The 17,684-nt window shown below is 44.3% G+C and overlaps 1 protein-coding gene across 2 annotated transcripts in view; it reads left to right on the top strand.

The window, feature by feature from the left end:
* The first annotated feature begins 974 nt into the window (after positions 1-974).
* Positions 975-17,684, top strand: part of LOC123755563 (kinesin-II 95 kDa subunit-like) — a 49,008-nt gene continuing 32,298 nt past the window's right edge. The window contains exons 1-4 of one of the 2 annotated variants that reach the window (XM_045738322.2): positions 975-1,130; positions 12,691-12,808; positions 13,595-14,015; positions 16,238-16,274. In XM_045738322.2, the coding sequence (XP_045594278.2) occupies positions 1,080-1,130; positions 12,691-12,808; positions 13,595-14,015; positions 16,238-16,274 (627 nt within the window). In that variant the 5' untranslated portion in view covers positions 975-1,079. The remainder of the gene's footprint in view (positions 1,131-12,690; positions 12,809-13,594; positions 14,016-16,237; positions 16,275-17,684) is intronic. The other variant, XM_045738321.2, reaches the window with a different exon arrangement.

Below are 17,684 nucleotides of genomic sequence, written 5' to 3'. Positions count from 1 at the left end.
GGCCGTCACGGGCCATTGTGCCTCGTCACCCAACATTATCACTCTTGAGGTGTTCGAGAGGAGAAAACCTTCACACATACTACACATATCATAAAGAACAAGAAGTGTATTCCTAACAAGATGGAGAATATGTCACTCAGTAAACATCAATGATTATGGCCGTGTTTAGTGCGAGGAACATCAATACAAGTTGATGACCAACTTCACTAAGATGCCAGCAGGAAACTCATTATGTAGACTTTGGTTAGCACATTTGAAGAACTTTAACAACAATGCTTCCAGACCAGTTTAGGCTGTGTTGATCAGCTACGCTGTGCAGTGGGGCTAGGCTGTGCTGGGCCAGGCTGTGACCAGTTTACATCTACATTAGTTTCTGTGGTAAATGTCCGCGGGAGTTAAAGAAAGCTGCATTATAAATACTGGTGCTTGTTGACTCTTATTTCTTCAGTAGAGGAAAAGAAGAATTAAATTAAAATTAAATTAAATTTATTTTTTTATTCGGGAAAAGTACATACATAGTTGATTTACAAACATAATGTTGGATTTATAGATAAGAGCTAGTACATACAATACCTAAAGCCACTAATACGCATAGCGTTTCGGGCATTGTTAGAATAATAATGTTAAAACTGCAAACAATTGAGAGATACAGAGCCAAAAGAATCTGGAAATTATTTGATGTTAAACAGTTGAGAAATTTAAATATAAAAATATTTCTGGAAGCTTAGGAGGTTGAGGACTGGGAGCAGTGTTGCCGCACCTCAGTGTCCTGCTTTGTCTCCCTAAATTATTCTCCAACTTGGACATGTCGGGAAATATTTGCACAAAAAGAGTGTAGTTTTTCAGGTGATATATTCGTACGTGTTGTAGGAGGATGGTGTTACCTTTATTTATAAGTTGTGATGGAGTATTGCATATTGTTTGAGAGGTGGAGTTGGTAATTGTAAGGAGAAGAGTGTGGCAATAATGAGCAGAGCGTGGCGGCGTCAGTTGTTGGACAACCACCACGAAGGACGGACGCCGCCGCTGCTGTTCTTCTGCCACGCGCATCATCATCTCTCCCTCCTCACTACCTCACAATGGGCGCCGGCAGCTCTACCTCACAGCTCCGCCGCAATGTCTCAGATGAGGTAATTAGCGCCTCCTCCTCTTTCCTCTCCAAATACATCAACATTCATCATTTATGAGTAATTGAGTTGAAGTTGCTGGCCAAGATGCTCTCCCGGACGTCTTAATTGTTGCCAGCACTGTCTTATTGTGTAAGGTAAAGCTGGTGCTTGTGGAGCTGTAAAGACAAGGTAAAGCTGGTGCTTGTGGAGCTGTAAAGACAAGGTAAAGCTGGTGCTTGTGGAGCTGTAAAGACAAGGTAAAGCTGGTGCTTGTGTAGCTGTAAAGACAAGGTTAAGCTGGTGCTTGTGGAGCTGTAAAGACAAGGTAAAGCTGGTGCTTGTGGAGCTGTAAAGACAAGGTAAAGCTGATGCTTGTGGACCTGTAGAGACAAGGTAAAGCTGGTGCTTGTGGAGCTGTAAAGACAAGGTAAAGCACGTGCTTGTGGAGCTGTAGTGTAAAGACAAGGTAAAGCTGATGCTTGTGGAGCTGTAGAGACAAGGTGAAGCTGGTGCTTGTGGAGCTGTAAAGACAAGGTACAGCTGGTGCTTGTGGAGCTGTAAAGACAAGGTAAAGCTGGTGCTTGTGGAGCTGTAAAGACAAGGTTAAGCTGGTGCTTGTGGAGCTGTAAAGACAAGGTTAAGCTGGTGCTTGTGGAGCTGTAAAGACAAGGTAAAGCTGGAGCTTGTGGAGCTGTAAAGACAAGGTAAAGCTGATGCTTGTGGAGCTGTAGAGACAAGGTAAAGCTGGTGCTTGTGGAGCTGTAGACTAGATAAAGCTGGTGCTTGTGGAGCTGTAAAGACAAGGTACAGCTGGTGCTTGTGGAGCTGTAAAGACAAGGTAAAGCTGGTGCTTGTGGAGCTGTTATAGACAAGGTAAAGCTGGTGCTTGTGGAGCTGTAAAGACAAGGTTAAGCTGGTGCTTGTGGAGCTGTAAAGACAAGGTAAAGCTGGTGCTTGTGGAGCTGTAAAGACAAGGTTAAGCTGGTGCTTGTGGAGCTGTTATAGACAAGGTAAAGCTGATGCTTGTGGAGCTGTAGAGACAAGGTAAAGCTGGTGCTTGTGGAGCTGTTATAGACAAGGTAAAGCTGGTGCTTGTGGAGCTGTAAAGACTAGGTAAAGCTGGAGCTTGTGGAGCTGTAAAGACAAGGTAAAGCTGGTGCTTGTGGAGCTGTAAAGACAAGGTAAAGCTGATGCTTGTGGAGCTGTAAAGACAAGGTAAAGCTGGTGCTTGTGTAGCTGTAAAGACAAGGTAAAGCTGGTGCTTGTGGAGCTGTAAAGACAAGGTAAAGCTGATGCTTGTGGAGCTGTAAAGACAAGGTAAAGCTGATGCTTGTGGAGCTGTAAAGACAAGGTAAAGCTGGTGCTTGTGGAGCTGTTATAGACAAGGTAAAGCTGGTGCTTGTAGAGCTGTAAAGACTAAGTAAAGCTGGAGCTTGTGGAGCTGTAAAGACAAGGTAAAGCTGGTGCTTGTGGAGCTGTAAAGACAAGGTAAAGCTGGTGCTTGTGGAGCTGTAAAGACAAGGTAAAGCTGGTGCTTGTGTAGCTGTAAAGACAAGGTTAAGCTGGTGCTTGTGGAGCTGTAAAGACAAGGTTAAGCTGGTGCTTGTGGAGCTGTAAAGACTAGGTAAAGCTGGAGCTTGTGGAGCTGTTATAGACAAGGTAAAGCTGGTGCTTGTGAAGCTGTAAAGACAAGGTAAAGCTGGAGCTTGTGGAGCTGTAAAGACAAGGTAAAGCTAATGCTTGTGGACCTGTAGAGACAAGGTAAAGCTGGTGCTTGTGGAGCTGTAAAGACAAGGTTAAGCTGGTGCTTGTGGAGCTGTAAAGACAAGGTAAAGCTGGAGCTTGTGGAGCTGTAAAGACAAGGTAAAGCTGATGCTTGTAGACCTGTAGAGACAAGGTAAAGCTGGTGCTTGTGGAGCTGTAAAGACAAGGTAAAGCTGGTGCTTGTGGAGCTGTAAAGACAAGGTAAAGCTGGTGCTTGTGGACCTGTAGAGACAAGGTAAAGCTGGTGCTTGTGGAGCTGTAAAGACAAGGTAAAGCTGGTGCTTGTGGAGCTGTAAAGACAAGGTAAAGCTGGTGCTTGTGGAGCTGTAAAGACAAGGTAAAGCTGGTGCTTGTGGACCTGTAGAGACAAGGTAAAGCTGGTGCTTGTGGAGCTGTAAAGACAAGGTAAAGCTGGTGCTTGTGGAGCTGTAAAGACAAGGTAAAGCTGGTGCTTGTGGAGCTGTTATAGACAAGGTAAAGCTGGTGCTTGTGGAGCTGTAAAGACAAGGTAAAGCTGGTGCTTGTGGAGCTGTAGAGACAAGGTAAAGCTGATGCTTGTTTAGCTTTAAAGCTGGTGCTTGTGGAGCTGTAAAGACAAGGTAAACTGGTGCTTGTGGAGCTATAAAGACAAGGTAAAGCTGATGCTTGTGGAACTGTCAAGACAATGTAAAGCTGGTGCTTGTGGAGTTTTAGTGTAAAGACAAGGTAAAGCTGGTGCTTGTGGAGCTTTAGTGTAAAGACAAGGTAAAGCTGGTGCTTGTGGAGCTTTAGTGTAAAGACAAGGTAAAGCTGGTGCTTGTGGAGCTGTAAAGACAAGGTAAAGCTGGTGCTTGTGGAGCTGTAGCATAAAGACAAGGTAAAGCTGGTGCTTTTGGAGTTTTAGTGTAAAGAGAAGGTAAAGCTGGTGCTTGTGTAGCAGTTTTGTAAAGACAAGGTAAAGCTGGTGCTTGTGGAACGAGTGTAAAGACAAGGTAAAGCTGGTGCTTTTGGAGTTTTAGTGTAAAGAGAAGGTAAAGCTGGTGCTTGTGTAGCAGTTTTGTAAAGACAAGGTAAAGCTGGTGCTTGTGGAGCAGGTGTGTGAAGACAAGGTGAAGCTTGTGCAAGCAGGTGCTTGGGGAAGCAGTTGTGTAGAGGGACAAGATAAAGCAGGTGCTTGGGGGAGCAGTTGTGTAGAGGGACTAGATAAAGCTGGTGCTTGGGGTAGCAGTTGTGTAGAGGGACAAGATAAAGCAGGTGCTTGGGGGGAGCAGTTGTGTAGAGGGACAAGATAAAGCAGGTGCTTGGGGGAGCAGTTGTGTAGAGGGACATGATAAAGCTGGTGCTTGGGGGAGCAGTTGTGTAGAGGGACAAGATAAAGCAGGTGCTCGGGGGAGCAGTTGTGTAGAGGGACAAGATTAAGCAGGTGCTTGGGGGGGGGGCAGTTGTGTAGAGGGACATGATAAAGCTGGTGTTTGGGGGAGCAGTTGTGTAGAGGGACAAGATAAAGCAGGTGCTCGGGGGAGCAGTTGTGTAGAGGGACAAGATAAAGCAGGTGCTTGGGGGAGCAGTTGTGTAGAGGGGACAAGATAAAGCAGGTGCTTGGGGGAGCAGTTGTGTAGAGGGACATGATAAAGCAGGTGCTTGGGGAGCAGTTGTGTAGAGGGGTTATGATAAAGCAGGTGCTTGGGGAGCACTGTTGTGTAGAGGGACAAAAGATAAAGCAGGTGCTTGGGGGGAGCAGTTGTGTAGAGGGACTAGATAAAGCTGGTGCTTGGGGGAGCAGTTGTGTAGAGGGACAAGATAAAGCAGGTGCTTGGGGGAGCAGTTGTGTAGAGGGACAAGATAAAGCAGGTGCTTGGGGGAGCAGTTGTGTAGAGGGACAAGATAAAGCAGGTGCTTGGGGGAGCAGTTGTGTAGAGGGACATGATAAAGCTGGTGCTTGGGGAGCAGTTGTGTAGAGGGACATGATAAAGCTGGTGCTTGGGGAGCAGTTGTGTAGAGGGACATGATAAAGCTGGTGCTTGGGGAGCACTGTTGTGTAGAGGGACAAGATAAAGCAGGTGCTTGGGGGAGCAGTTGTGTAGAGGGACAAGATAAAGCAGGTGCTTGGGGGAGCAGTTGTGTAGAGGGACATGATAAAGCTGGTGCTTGGGGGAGCAGTTGTGTAGAGGGACAAGATAAAGCAGGTGCTTGGGGGAGCAGTTGTGTAGAGGGACATGATAAAGCTGGTGCTTGGGGAGCAGTTGTGTAGAGGGACATGATAAAGCTGGTGCTTGGGGAGCACTGATGTGTAGAGGGACAAGATAAAGCAGGTGCTTGGGGGAGCAGTTGTGTAGAGGGACAAGATAAAGCAGGTGCTTGGGGGAGCAGTTGTGTAGAGGGACATGATAAAGCTGGTGCTTGGGGGAGCAGTTGTGTAGAGGGACAAGATAAAGCAGGTGCTTGGGGGAGCAGTTGTGTAGAGGGACAAGATAAAACAGGTGCTTGGGGGAGCAGTTGTGTAGAGGGACATGATAAAGCAGGTTCTTGGGGAGCACTGTTGTGTAGAGCGACAACAGAAGAATATTTACCATATTATAAGTAACAAGTGTTGCTGCCATTCATCGGTCTGTTACTCACAACTCACAGCTACTGTTCTAGGTTTGGTAACCCCCCCCCCTTACCCCCCCCCCCATCGCTTTTACACCCATGTCATACTACAGTAAGTCCTCCCCTGTCCCTGTTGGAATCATGTCAGGGAATGGTAATTCCTCCCCCATCTCACGACATAATGGCATAATCTTCATTGTAACAAGTATCATACACACAATCTTCTTCATTGTGATAAGTCTCACTATACACTTCTTTGTGAAACGTTTTACTACACAGTTCATTATCACTAGTCTCACTACGCAATCTTCATTGTCACTAGTCTCACTATGCAATCATCATTGTCACTAGTCTCACTATGCAATCTTTATTGTCACTAGTCTCACTATGCATGTCTCACTATCTTCATTGTGACAAATTCTCACTACATAATCTTCATTGCCACAAGTCTCATACATACAGTCTCTTTCATTTTGACAGATCTCACTAAACCCAATTATCTTCACTGTGACAAGTCTCAGACTCACAATCATGTTCATTGTGACAAGTCTCACTCACAATCATGTTCATTGTGACAAGTCTCAGACTCACAATCATGTTCATTGTGACAAGTCTCATACTCACAACCTTCATCATTGCAACAAATCTCGCTATACAATTTTCATTCTAAGCTTCACTATATAGTCTTATTTTCATTCTAAGCTTCACTATAGGGAGTCTGGGCGTTGACTTACATGATGGGAGTCTGGGCGTTGACTTACATGATGGGAGTCTGGGCGTTGACTTACATGATGGGAGTCTGGGCGTTGACTTACATGATGGGAGTCTGGGTGTAGACTTACATGATGGGAGTCTGGGTGTTGACTTACATGATGGGAGTCTGGGCGTTGACTTACATGATGGTAGTCTCAGCGTTGACTTACATGATGGGAGTCTGGGCGTTGACTTACATGATGGGAGTCTGGGCGTTGACTTACATGATGGGAGTCTGGGCGTTGACTTACATGATGGGAGTCTGGGTGTAGACTTACATGATGGGAGTCTGGGCGTTGACTTACATGATGGGAGTCTGGGCGTTGACTTACATGATGGGAGTCTGGGTGTAGACTTACATGATGGGAGTCTGGGTGTTGACTTACATGATGGGAGTCTGGGTGTAGACTTACATGATGGGAGTCTGGGCGTTGACTTACATGATGGGAGTCTGAACGTTGACTTATATGATGGGAGTCTGGGCGTTGACTTACATGATGGGAGTCTGGGCGTTGACTTACATGATGGGAGTCTCGGCGTTGACTTAGATGATGGGAGTCTGGGCGTTGACTTACATGATGGGAGTCTGGGCGTTGACTTATATGATGGGAGTCTGAGCGTTGACTTATATGATGGGAGTCTGGGCGTTGACTTACATGATGGGAGTCTCGGCGTTGACTTAGATGATGGGAGTCTGGGTGTTGACTTACATGATGGGAGTCTGGGCGTTGACTTATATGATGGGAGTCTGAGCGTTGACTTATATGATGGGAGTCTGGGCGTTGACTTACATGATGGGAGTCTGGGCGTTGACTTACATGATGGGAGTCTCGGCGTTGACTTAGATGATGGGAGTCTGGGTGTTGACTTACATGATGGGAGTCTGGGCGTTGACTTACATGATGGGAGTCTGAGCGTTGACTTATATGATGGGAGTCTGGGCGTTGACTTATATGATGGGAGTCTGAGCGTTGACTTATATGATGGGAGTCTGGGCGTTGACTTACATGATGGGAGTCTGGGTGTAGACTTACATGATGGGAGTCTGGGTGTTGACTTACATGATGGGAGTCTGGGCGTTGACTTATATGATGGGAGTCTGAGCGTTGACTTATATGATGGGAGTCTGGGCGTTGACTTACATGATGGGAGTCTCGGCGTTGACTTAGATGATGGGAGTCTGGGTGTTGACTTACATGATGGGAGTCTGGGCGTTGACTTATATGATGGGAGTCTGAGCGTTGACTTATATGATGGGAGTCTGGGCGTTGACTTACATGATGGGAGTCTGGGCGTTGACTTACATGATGGGAGTCTCGGCGTTGACTTAGATGATGGGAGTCTGGGTGTTGACTTACATGATGGGAGTCTGGGCGTTGACTTACATGATGGGAGTCTGAGCGTTGACTTATATGATGGGAGTCTGGGCGTTGACTTACATGATGGGAGTCTGGGCGTTGACTTACATGATGGGAGTCTCGGCGTTGACTTAGATGACGGGAGTCTGGGTGTTGACTTACATGATGGGAGTCTGGGCGTTGACTTATATGATGGGAGTCTGGGCGTTGACTTACATGATGGGAGTCTGGGTGTAGACTTACATGATGGGAGTCTGGGTGTTGACTTACATGATGGGAGTCTGGGCGTTGACTTACATGATGGGAGTCTGGTCGTTGACTTACATGATGGGAGTCTGGGTGTAGACTTACATGATGGGAGTCTGGGCGTTGACTTACATGATGGGAGTCTCGGCGTTGACTTAGATGATGGGAGTCTCGGCGTTGACTTACATGATGGGAGTCTGGGTGTAGACTTACATGATGGGAGTCTGGGTGTAGACTTACATGATGGGAGTCTGGGCGTTGACTTATATGATGGGAGTCTGGGTGTAGACTTACATGATGGGAGTCTGGGCGTTGACTTACATGATAGGAGTCTGGGTGTTGACTTACATGATGGGAGTCTGGGTGTTGACTTATATGATGGGAGTCTGGGCGTTGACTTATATGATGGGAGTCTGGGTGTAGACTTACATGATGGGAGTCTGGTCGTTGACTTACATGATGGGAGTCTGGGTGTAGACTTACATGATGGGAGTCTGGGTGTTGACTTACATGATGGGAGTCTGGGCGTTGACTTATATGATGGGAGTCTGGGCGTTGACTTATATGATGGGAGTCTGGGCGTTGACTTATATGATGGGAGTCTGGGTGTAGACTTACATGATGGGAGTCTGGGTGTTGACTTATATGATGGGAGTCTGGGTGTAGACTTACATGATGGGAGTCTGGGTGTTGACTTATATGATGGGAGTCTGGGTGTAGACTTACATGATAGGAGTCTGGGTGTTGACTTATATGATGGGAGTCTGGGTGTAGACTTACATGATAGGAGTCTGGGTGTTGACTTATATGATGGGAGTCTGGGCGTTGACTTATATGATGGGAGTCTGGGTGTAGACTTACATGATGGGAGTCTGGGTGTTGACTTATATGATGGGAGTCTGGGTGTAGACTTACATGATGGGAGTCTGGGTGTTGACTTATATGATGGGAGCCTGGGTGTAGACTTACATGATAGGAGTCTGGGTGTTGACTTATATGATGGGAGTCTGGGTGTAGACTTACATGATGGGAGTCTGGGTGTTGACTTATATGATGGGAGTCTGGGCGTTGACTTACATGATGGGAGTCTGGGCGTTGACTTACATGATGGGAATCTGGGCGTTGACTTACATGATGGGAGTCTGGGTGTAACTTACATGATGGGAGTCTGGGCGTTGACTTACATGATAGGAGTCTAGATATTGATATATATGATGGGATTCATGGTATTGATTTATATGGAGTGTTTATTTAGTCTTTAGGGAGTAATGATCGGAGTTTGGGTATTGATTTATATGATGGGAGTCCTGATATTAATTTATATGATAGGAGTCTGTTGATTTATTTGATGGAATTCTGGTTATGGATTTTTCGATGGTAATCTTGAATTTTCATTTATAGTGGGATTCTGGATGTGACTATATGATGGGATTACTGAGTAAGGATTTATGTGACTGGAGTCTCGGTTACGTATTTCTGTAATGGGAATCTGGGCAGGGATTGCAGACGACGAGTCACAATAACATGGCTGAAGATATGATGATCAAACCACACAACAGAAGATGGAGAAGCGATGACGTTTCGGACCATTATCAAGTCATAAGACTTGATTTCGAGACAGACCGAAACGTCGTTTTCCATCTAATGCTAACTTGGCAGGGATGTATGTGATTTGAGTCGGTAAGGATTTATGTGATGGGAATCTGGGTAGAGATTCATGTTATGGGAGTCTGGGAAAGTGATGAATGTGAAGGGAGTCTGGGTAGGGATGAATGTGATGGGAGTCTGGGTAGGGATGTGTGTGAAGGGAGTCTGGGTAGGGATGAATGTGATGGGAGTCTGGGTAGGGATGTGTGTGATGGGAGTCTGGGTAGGGATGTGTGTGATGGGAGTCTGGGTAGGGATGTGTGTGATGGGAGTCTGGGTAGGGATGAATGTGATTGGAGTCTGGGTAGGGATGTGTGATGGGAATCTGGGTAGGGATGTGTGATGGGAGTCTGGGCAGGGATGTGTGATGGGAGTCTGGGTAGGGATGTGTGATGGGAGTCTGGGTAGGGATGTGTGATGGGAATCTGGGTAGGGATGTGTGATGGGGGTCTGGTTAGGGATGTGTGATATGAGTCTTGGTAGGGTTGAATGTGATGGAGTGTGGGTTGGGATATGTGTGATGGGAGTCTGGGTAGGGATGTGTGACGGAAGTCTTTGTAGGGATGTGTGATGGGAGTCTGGTTATGGATGTGTGTGATGGGAGTCTGGGTAGGGATGTGTGATGGTAGTCTGGGTTGGGATGTGTGATGGAGTCCGGGTAAGGATGTGCTATGGAAGTCTGGGTAGGGATATGTGTTGGAAGTCTGGGTAGGGATGTGTGATTTAGAGTCTGGGTAGGGATGAATGTGATGGGAGTCTGGGTAGGGATGAATGAGATGGGAGTCTGGGTAGGGATGAATGGGATGGGAATCAGGACAGGGATGTGTGATAGAAGTCTGGGTAGGGATGTGTGATGGAAGTCTGGGTAGGGATGTGCGATGGGAGTCTGTGCAGGGATATGTGTTGGAAGTCTGGGTAGGGATGTGTGATTTAGAGTCTAGGTAGGGATGTGTGATGGGAGTCTGGGTAGGGATATGTGATGGTAGTCTGGGTAGGGATGTGTGATGGGAGTCCGGGTAGGGATGAATGGGATGGGAGTCTGGGTAGGGATGTGTGTGATGGGAGTCTGGGTAGGGATGAATGTGATGGGAGTCTGGGTAGGGATGAGTGTGATGGGAGTCTGGGAAGGAATGTGTGTGATGGGAGTCTGGGTAGGGATGAATGTGATGGGAATCTGGGCAGGGATGTGTGATGGAGGTCTGGATAGGGATATGTGATAGAAGTCTGGGTAGGGATGTGTGATGGGAGTCTGGTTAGGGATGTGTGATGGGAGTCTGGGTAGGGATGTGTGATGGGAGTCTGGGTAGGTATGTGTGATGGGAGTCTGGGTTGGGATGTGTGTAATGGGAGTCATGGTAGGATGAATGTGATGGGAGTCTGGGTTGGGATGTGTGTGATGGGAGTCTGGGTTGGGATGTGTGTGATGGGAGTCTGGGTTGGGATGTGTGTGATGGAATTCTGGGTAAGGATGTGTGACGGAAGTCTGGTAGGGATGTGTGATGGGAGCCTGGTTAGTGATGAATGTGATGGGAGGCTGGGTATGGATGTGTGTGATGGGAGTCTGGGTAGGGATGTGTAATGGGTGTCTGGGCTGGGATGTGTGATAGGAGTCTGGGTAAGGATGTGTGATGGAAGTCTGGATAGGGATATGTGATAGAAGTCTGGATAGGGATATGTGATGGGAGTCTGGTTAGGGATGTGTGATTGAGTCTGGGTAGGGATGTGTGATGGGAGTCTGGGTTGGGATGTGTGTAATGGGAGTCATGGTAGGGATGAATGTGATGGGAGTCTGGGTTGGGATGTGTGTGATGGGAGTCTGGGTTGGGATGTGTGTGATGGGAGTCTGGGTAGGGATGTGTGTGATGGGATTCTGGGTAAGGATGAATGTGATGGAGTCTGGGTAGGGATGTGTGATGGGAGTCTGGGTAGGGATGTGTGATGGGAGTCTGGGTAGGGATGTGTGATGGGAGTCTGGGTAGGGATGTGTGATGGGAGTCTGGGTAGGGATGTGTGATGGGAGTCTGGGTAGGGATGTGTGATGGGAGTCTGGGTAGGGATGTGTGGTGGGGTGTGGTGTGTTTAAAGATTATTTCCCTGATCTGTTCAATCTTAGTTCAAATAATATTTGGTTGTAATTGAACTGCGTTAGATAATGTTCCTGTGGTTTCTCAGTCATTTATCCAGTGCTGACATTTCCTCTCTTCTTCTGGACCCTGTAAAGCCGATTTCCCTCGCCTCCTTTTATTATATCTTTTATTGTGAATTATTGCAATAATTCTTGTGAATTATATCTCTAGTGTTAAAAAAGTTTAATCCATTATACTTTATTATCTAAAGAACGTTATTAGTCTATTTTCTGAAAATGAGAGGTAATTTAAAATCATTAAATACTTAATAGAATAATGCTGGTAAAATAATCTTGCCAGTTCAGGTACTGGATTCATTGTGTTCCTCTATAACAGATCCACAACTAACAACTGGATGGATTTATTGTGCATAGTAAGACAATAAATTAACATAGTCTAGTTAACTAATGTGCAACAGTTTCCTAAGAGGTCGCAAACAGCTGTCAAACTTGTTATTCATGCGAACTAACATTAACAGGGCAAGAATAAAACTATTTTAAACGTGCATTCATCAATATTTCTAAGGTGTTCATTGTGTTATTCAGACGGACGTTCGAACCGGTAGGTTATTCAGCGCAAAACATTGAAGTATATATAAAAATTAAGGATAAATAACATAATAATATATACAAGAAAACAGCTGGTCTACTTTGCCAAGGTTGGGCAAATAATACATATAGGATTAGCTGCTAGTGTATCGTCATACTTTGATATGATCCGTAATAATATTAATTGTGTATGTTTATTGCTCTAGTTGAAGATGTGTTGTCAGAAACCGCCTTCCAATGATAAATATTTAGTCAAAAGTTCTGGCTTTTATTTTAAGACATTTATTAATTTTCCTCGACTTCTATTAGATTACTGAAAACCAAGTACTGTAGTTCTGTAACTTGGTTACATACACTTTATTTATGAGGGAATAATACTGTACGAATCTTAAGAAATTGAGGTTTTCGAAGGACGCTTTATACTTTTTCTTTAAAGTTGAAAATCTTACAAACGTTACGCTGCATAGCTGATAAGTCGACAATAACATGACAGTTCTGGAGTCTTGTCTTGGAATCGATTAGTTTAAACTACCTTAAACCTGTGTTTCTAAGACTTGACGTTTTTCCTCAGATTCGCAGCTGTGCAAGATCTTGGAAGACTTCGAGAAGCATGACTTTGATTGTTGCTTCCTTGGGAGGAATGAAAACTGTTTATAAGATGTTTCACTCAGCACTCAACGAGATAGAAAGTTTGTATTATATATTTAACGTTTAATTGTAGTTGATTCTTAATAATAATTTAACATTCATTATGCTGACAACTAATCTATAACAAGAGTGTTATATTGAGAATTATACATAAGTAACGGTAGAGTGTTTCCAGTTGCTCAAAACAATAGTACTGCATTTTTTTAATTATTTATTTCTATAGAGAATTTGTTTCCAAACTGGAAGCCATAGCCCCTCCCCGGGTGCCCTTTTTGCAATATGTAGGGGGGTCATAGGTTGAGGCAGTGTACAGGTTATGATACCAGAGGATACCATAGGGGACCTGTACTGAGTGTTGGGGCATAAGTTGAGGCATTGTAGAGGTTATGATACCGGAGGATACCAGAGAGGGCCTGTACTGAGTATAGGGTTCATAATTTGAGGCAGTGTACTGGTTATGATACCAGAGGATACCTGAGGGCACCTGTACTGATTGTAGGAGGCATAAGTTGAGGCAGTGTACAGGTTATGATACCAGAGGATACCAGAAGGGACCTGTACTGAGGAGTGTAGGGGGCATATGTTGAGGCAGTGTACAGGTTATGATACAGAGAGGACCTGTACTGAGTGTAGGGGGCCACTAATAAATGCAATATATGTAAAACTAGTAATGACCGTAAAGAGTTTGGGAACCATTGTTCTAAAAAATATACAATTGCAGGAATAATCATAGTTTAGTATTTGTTGTTTTGAAGAGAAATCTACACGTAATCTTTTGGCGTGGAGAACTTAACTCGTTAGTTTTACCATTACGTGTTTACTTACAGAAAAATGTACACTCAAGGATGAAGGCCAAGAACTGGTTTCCTGTACAGAGAAGAAGAGTACAGATGAGAGCACAGTCAAGGATGAAGGCCAAGAGCTGGTTTCCAGTGCAGAGAAGAAGAGTACAGCTGAGAGCACACTTAGGTATGAAGGCCAAGAACTGGTTTCCTATACAGAGAAGAGTACAGATGAGAGCACACTCATGGATGAAGGCCAAGAACTGGTTTCCTGTACAGAGAAGAATACAAACGAGAGCACACTCAAGGATGAAGGCCAAGAACTGGTTTCCTGTACAGAGAAGAAGAGTACAGATGAGAGCACACTCAGGTATGAAGGCCAAGAACTGGTTGCCTGTACAGAGAAGAGTACAGAAGAGATTGTAGAGACAACCACAGATAAGAGTACAGTTAAGAGTGTGGCCACGTAAGTATAACTTTGTTTTTAATAATTAACCTTTTAGTTACACTCATAGTATGCGACTGTGGCTTACAGTAGGAAGGCAAGGAATATTTATCTGACATCTGTTGAAAGGTCACAAGTATGTAATTGGTGAAGCATCGTTCATTTAGGCTGCTGCAGCTTCGTGTATAACTAATATTTATTGATAACTTTTACGATGCTGCAGAAGTAAATAATATTTATTTAAAATACTGTATTTACACTGCTTCAGCCTCATGTGTAGTATTTGTTGATAAAATTTATGCTGCTGCAGCATAAATTTAGAAAAGTATATGGGGAAAGTATACATGGCAGTTACCAGCCATGTATACTTTCCCCATAACCTTGTCCTGAAGTTACCAGCCATGTATACTTTCCCCACAATTAACCTTGTCCTAAAGTTACCAGCCATGTATACTTTCCCCATAATTAACCTTGTCCTGAAGTTACCAGCCATGTATACTTTCCCCATAATTAACCTTGTCCTGAAGTTACCAGCAATGTATACGTTCCTCATAACTATGTCCTGAAGTTACCAGCCATGTATACTTTCCCCATAACCTTGTCCTGAAGTTACCAGCTATTATGTATACTTTCCAAATAACCTTGTCCTGAAGTTACCAGCAATGTATATGTCCCTCATAACTATGTCCTGAAGTTACCAGCCATGTATACTTTCCCCATAACTTTGTCCTGAAGTTACCTGCCATGTATTCTTTCCCTCATAACCTTGTCCTGAAGTTACCAGCAATGTATATGTTCCTCATAACTATGTCCTGAAGTTACCAGCCATGTATACTTCCCGATAACTGTCTTGAAGTTACCCGCCATGTATACTTTCCCTATAACTTTGTCCTGTAGTTACAGCCATGTATACTTTCCCCATAACCTTGTCCTGAAGTTACCAGCCATGTATACTTTCCCCATAACCTTGTCCTGAAGTTACCAGCCATGTATACTTCCCGATTACTGTCTTGAAGTTACCCGCCATGTATACTTTCCCTATAACTTTGTCCTGATGTTACCAGCCATGTATACTTTCCCCATAACCTTGTCCTGAAGTTACCAGCCATGTATACTTTCCCCATAACCTTGTCCTGAAGTTACCAGCCATGTATACTTTCCCCATAACCTTGTCCTGAAGTTACCAGCCATGTATACTTTCCCCATAACCTTGTCCTGAAGTTACCAGCCATGTATACTTTCCCCATAACCTTGTCCTGAAGTTACCAGCCATGTATACTTTCCCCATAACATTGCTCTGAACTTAGCAGCCATGTCAAATGCACCGAGTAATCCATCCATCGCAGAGCACTTGAAATTAAACTTCCATTTTGAAAAAATCTGTCATTATGACGAGTATTATTTAATCACATCAATTGACTCTTCCGGATATATAGTAAATGTACATACTGATTGTTTCATGCTACCTGCTAATGTTAATGTTTAGGTTTTCAAATATAATTGTATTAAAAATGTTGTAACCTCAATACTGAAATTCCAAAAGTCTTATAAGATTTAGATAAACAATCGAAATATTCTTAAGAAAATAGTCAAAGAAAGGCCAAGAGATAGTCCAAGAAAGCGTTACTTATCTGTTAATTATATTTCTGTTGGTGATCCGTCAATACGCGTCAAGTAAACAAATCTAGTCATTGGGATATGCAACATTTCTTTCATTACCGTGTTGCCAATGATCTAATTGACTTTCATCATGGTAGTTAATCTTAGGACAGCCTCCATCATAGTCGTCATTCTTTGCAACAAACTCCATCGTTGTAGTTAAGCTTAGGATTATCCCCCATCATGGTATTCAGTCTCAGGAACAGCTCTCATTAAAAGTATCAGTACCACTAAGGAACTATGAAGCTCCTCACTGACGAAATATGGAATTATGAAGCCTCTAAATACCTTTCCTAATTCCATTTCCTATAAAAGTATTCGTAAAATATAGAGTTGGTTGTCATGTATTGACAATCTAAACAAAATATAATTGTAGCTTCCGGTACTGAAGGGCTGTATGCCAGACCATATGATGCACTGCAGCCTTAATGTTCCTCAATGGTTAGTGTTTGGGATATTCTCATAACGAGAGACTATCACTTAATGACATCACTATTATAATTAAGTAAAAGTATTTGTATGTACAATTTAGAAGTTCATATTCTGATAAATAATGTCTTAACAAATATTTTTCTATATTGCAGTGAGCAAAAAAAAAAGATTGAGAAACAGAAGAAAGAGGTAAGTAAATATCAATTAGAATGTTTTTCTTTCTACATTTCTGACCAAATTTACACACTGTTTTCAAACATAAAATATATTCTATCCAACTTAAAGTTTTTGATAACTAATATTACACAATCGATTCCTCAGTTTTGAGTAAATATTGGGCAGAATACTAGCTTCATTCTAGATTGTCAAACCCCACTCCCATCTTGGTACTATATACCGCGAAGAGACGATAGGCAATCTCCAGTGATGCGGTAGTCATAGAGAGATTCACCATCATCATGATCTACCACATCAAGGTCCGGTTTCGGGGGGAAACCAGATTCACCGGGCCCCAACTACTTAAGATAATTGTCTACATCACGAATGCTGCTCCATTTAACATCCGAGACGATGCTGACGGCGCTGTACTTCTATATTCAAGTGAGGAAACTCTGGAGCAATTGTTTGCACCAGGACGCTCTTCTCAACTAACCTCACCATCATTCCTACCCGACGCTACCTGGCTGAACGAACCATGATCAGCCACACCAGTGTCTACATCTCCACCCAGGACCCTGACACCATACTGACGAGCATCAACGCTAGGAACTCTGCTCTGACTGCAGTTATAGTCAAAATCATCAAGAACGACGACGGCCCACGGCCTACCCTTAAGGTTACATTCTCAACAGGTGCAGCTGCGACCCAAGCAGTGGAAAATGGATTCAGATGCTTGGATATATCCATTACACTTGACACTGTCAAGAAGGAACGTTACTAAATCATACGCCAATGCTTCAACTGTTTCAAGAATGATCACGACATTAAGAACTGTCCACAAGCAGAAGCAAAGTGCAACATCTGCACTGAAAACCACAATTTTAAAAACTGTCCATCGCTAACCAAAAAGTGCCTCAACTGTGGGGAAGCACATACCTATGTGTCTATGGACTGCCCCATAAGACTGGCAGAAATTAAGAAATTGGCAACCGCCACACCATCCACCAATCAGCCTGCGAGTTTCAAAATCCAGGCATCGATGTTCCCTGTGCTAACAAACTCATCTGCTATACAGACGTCCACACCAGGCCAGCCCCCCCCCCATCCTCACTGGGAACCCAACACAGGCGACTGCAGTTCAGCCAGCCAATTCGCCAGTCAACCAATCAGCGGCCTCGGCCACCACACTCATCCCAGTCCTGATCAGTGTAGCTGAGAAGATGGCAGGGACAGACGTCGACAAATACGTTAGAGTACTGAACGTGCTGCTTGCCCAGAACAACCTACCTACGATGTCGATCCCAGCGGACCTACTTCAGCCTCAAAACACTGCTTCAACCGAACCAAATCAGTTCAAAGCATCACCAGTGACACCCACGGAAATGGAGTCACACCAGCACCTCAAGCTACAGCAGACGATCAAGCTGCGGAAACCGTAAC

The sequence above is a fragment of the Procambarus clarkii genome, chromosome 20, assembly GCF_040958095.1.
Source record: "Procambarus clarkii isolate CNS0578487 chromosome 20, FALCON_Pclarkii_2.0, whole genome shotgun sequence".
Lineage (NCBI taxonomy): Eukaryota > Metazoa > Arthropoda > Malacostraca > Decapoda > Cambaridae > Procambarus > Procambarus clarkii.
This window is presented reverse-complemented; position numbering and strand designations above follow the sequence as displayed.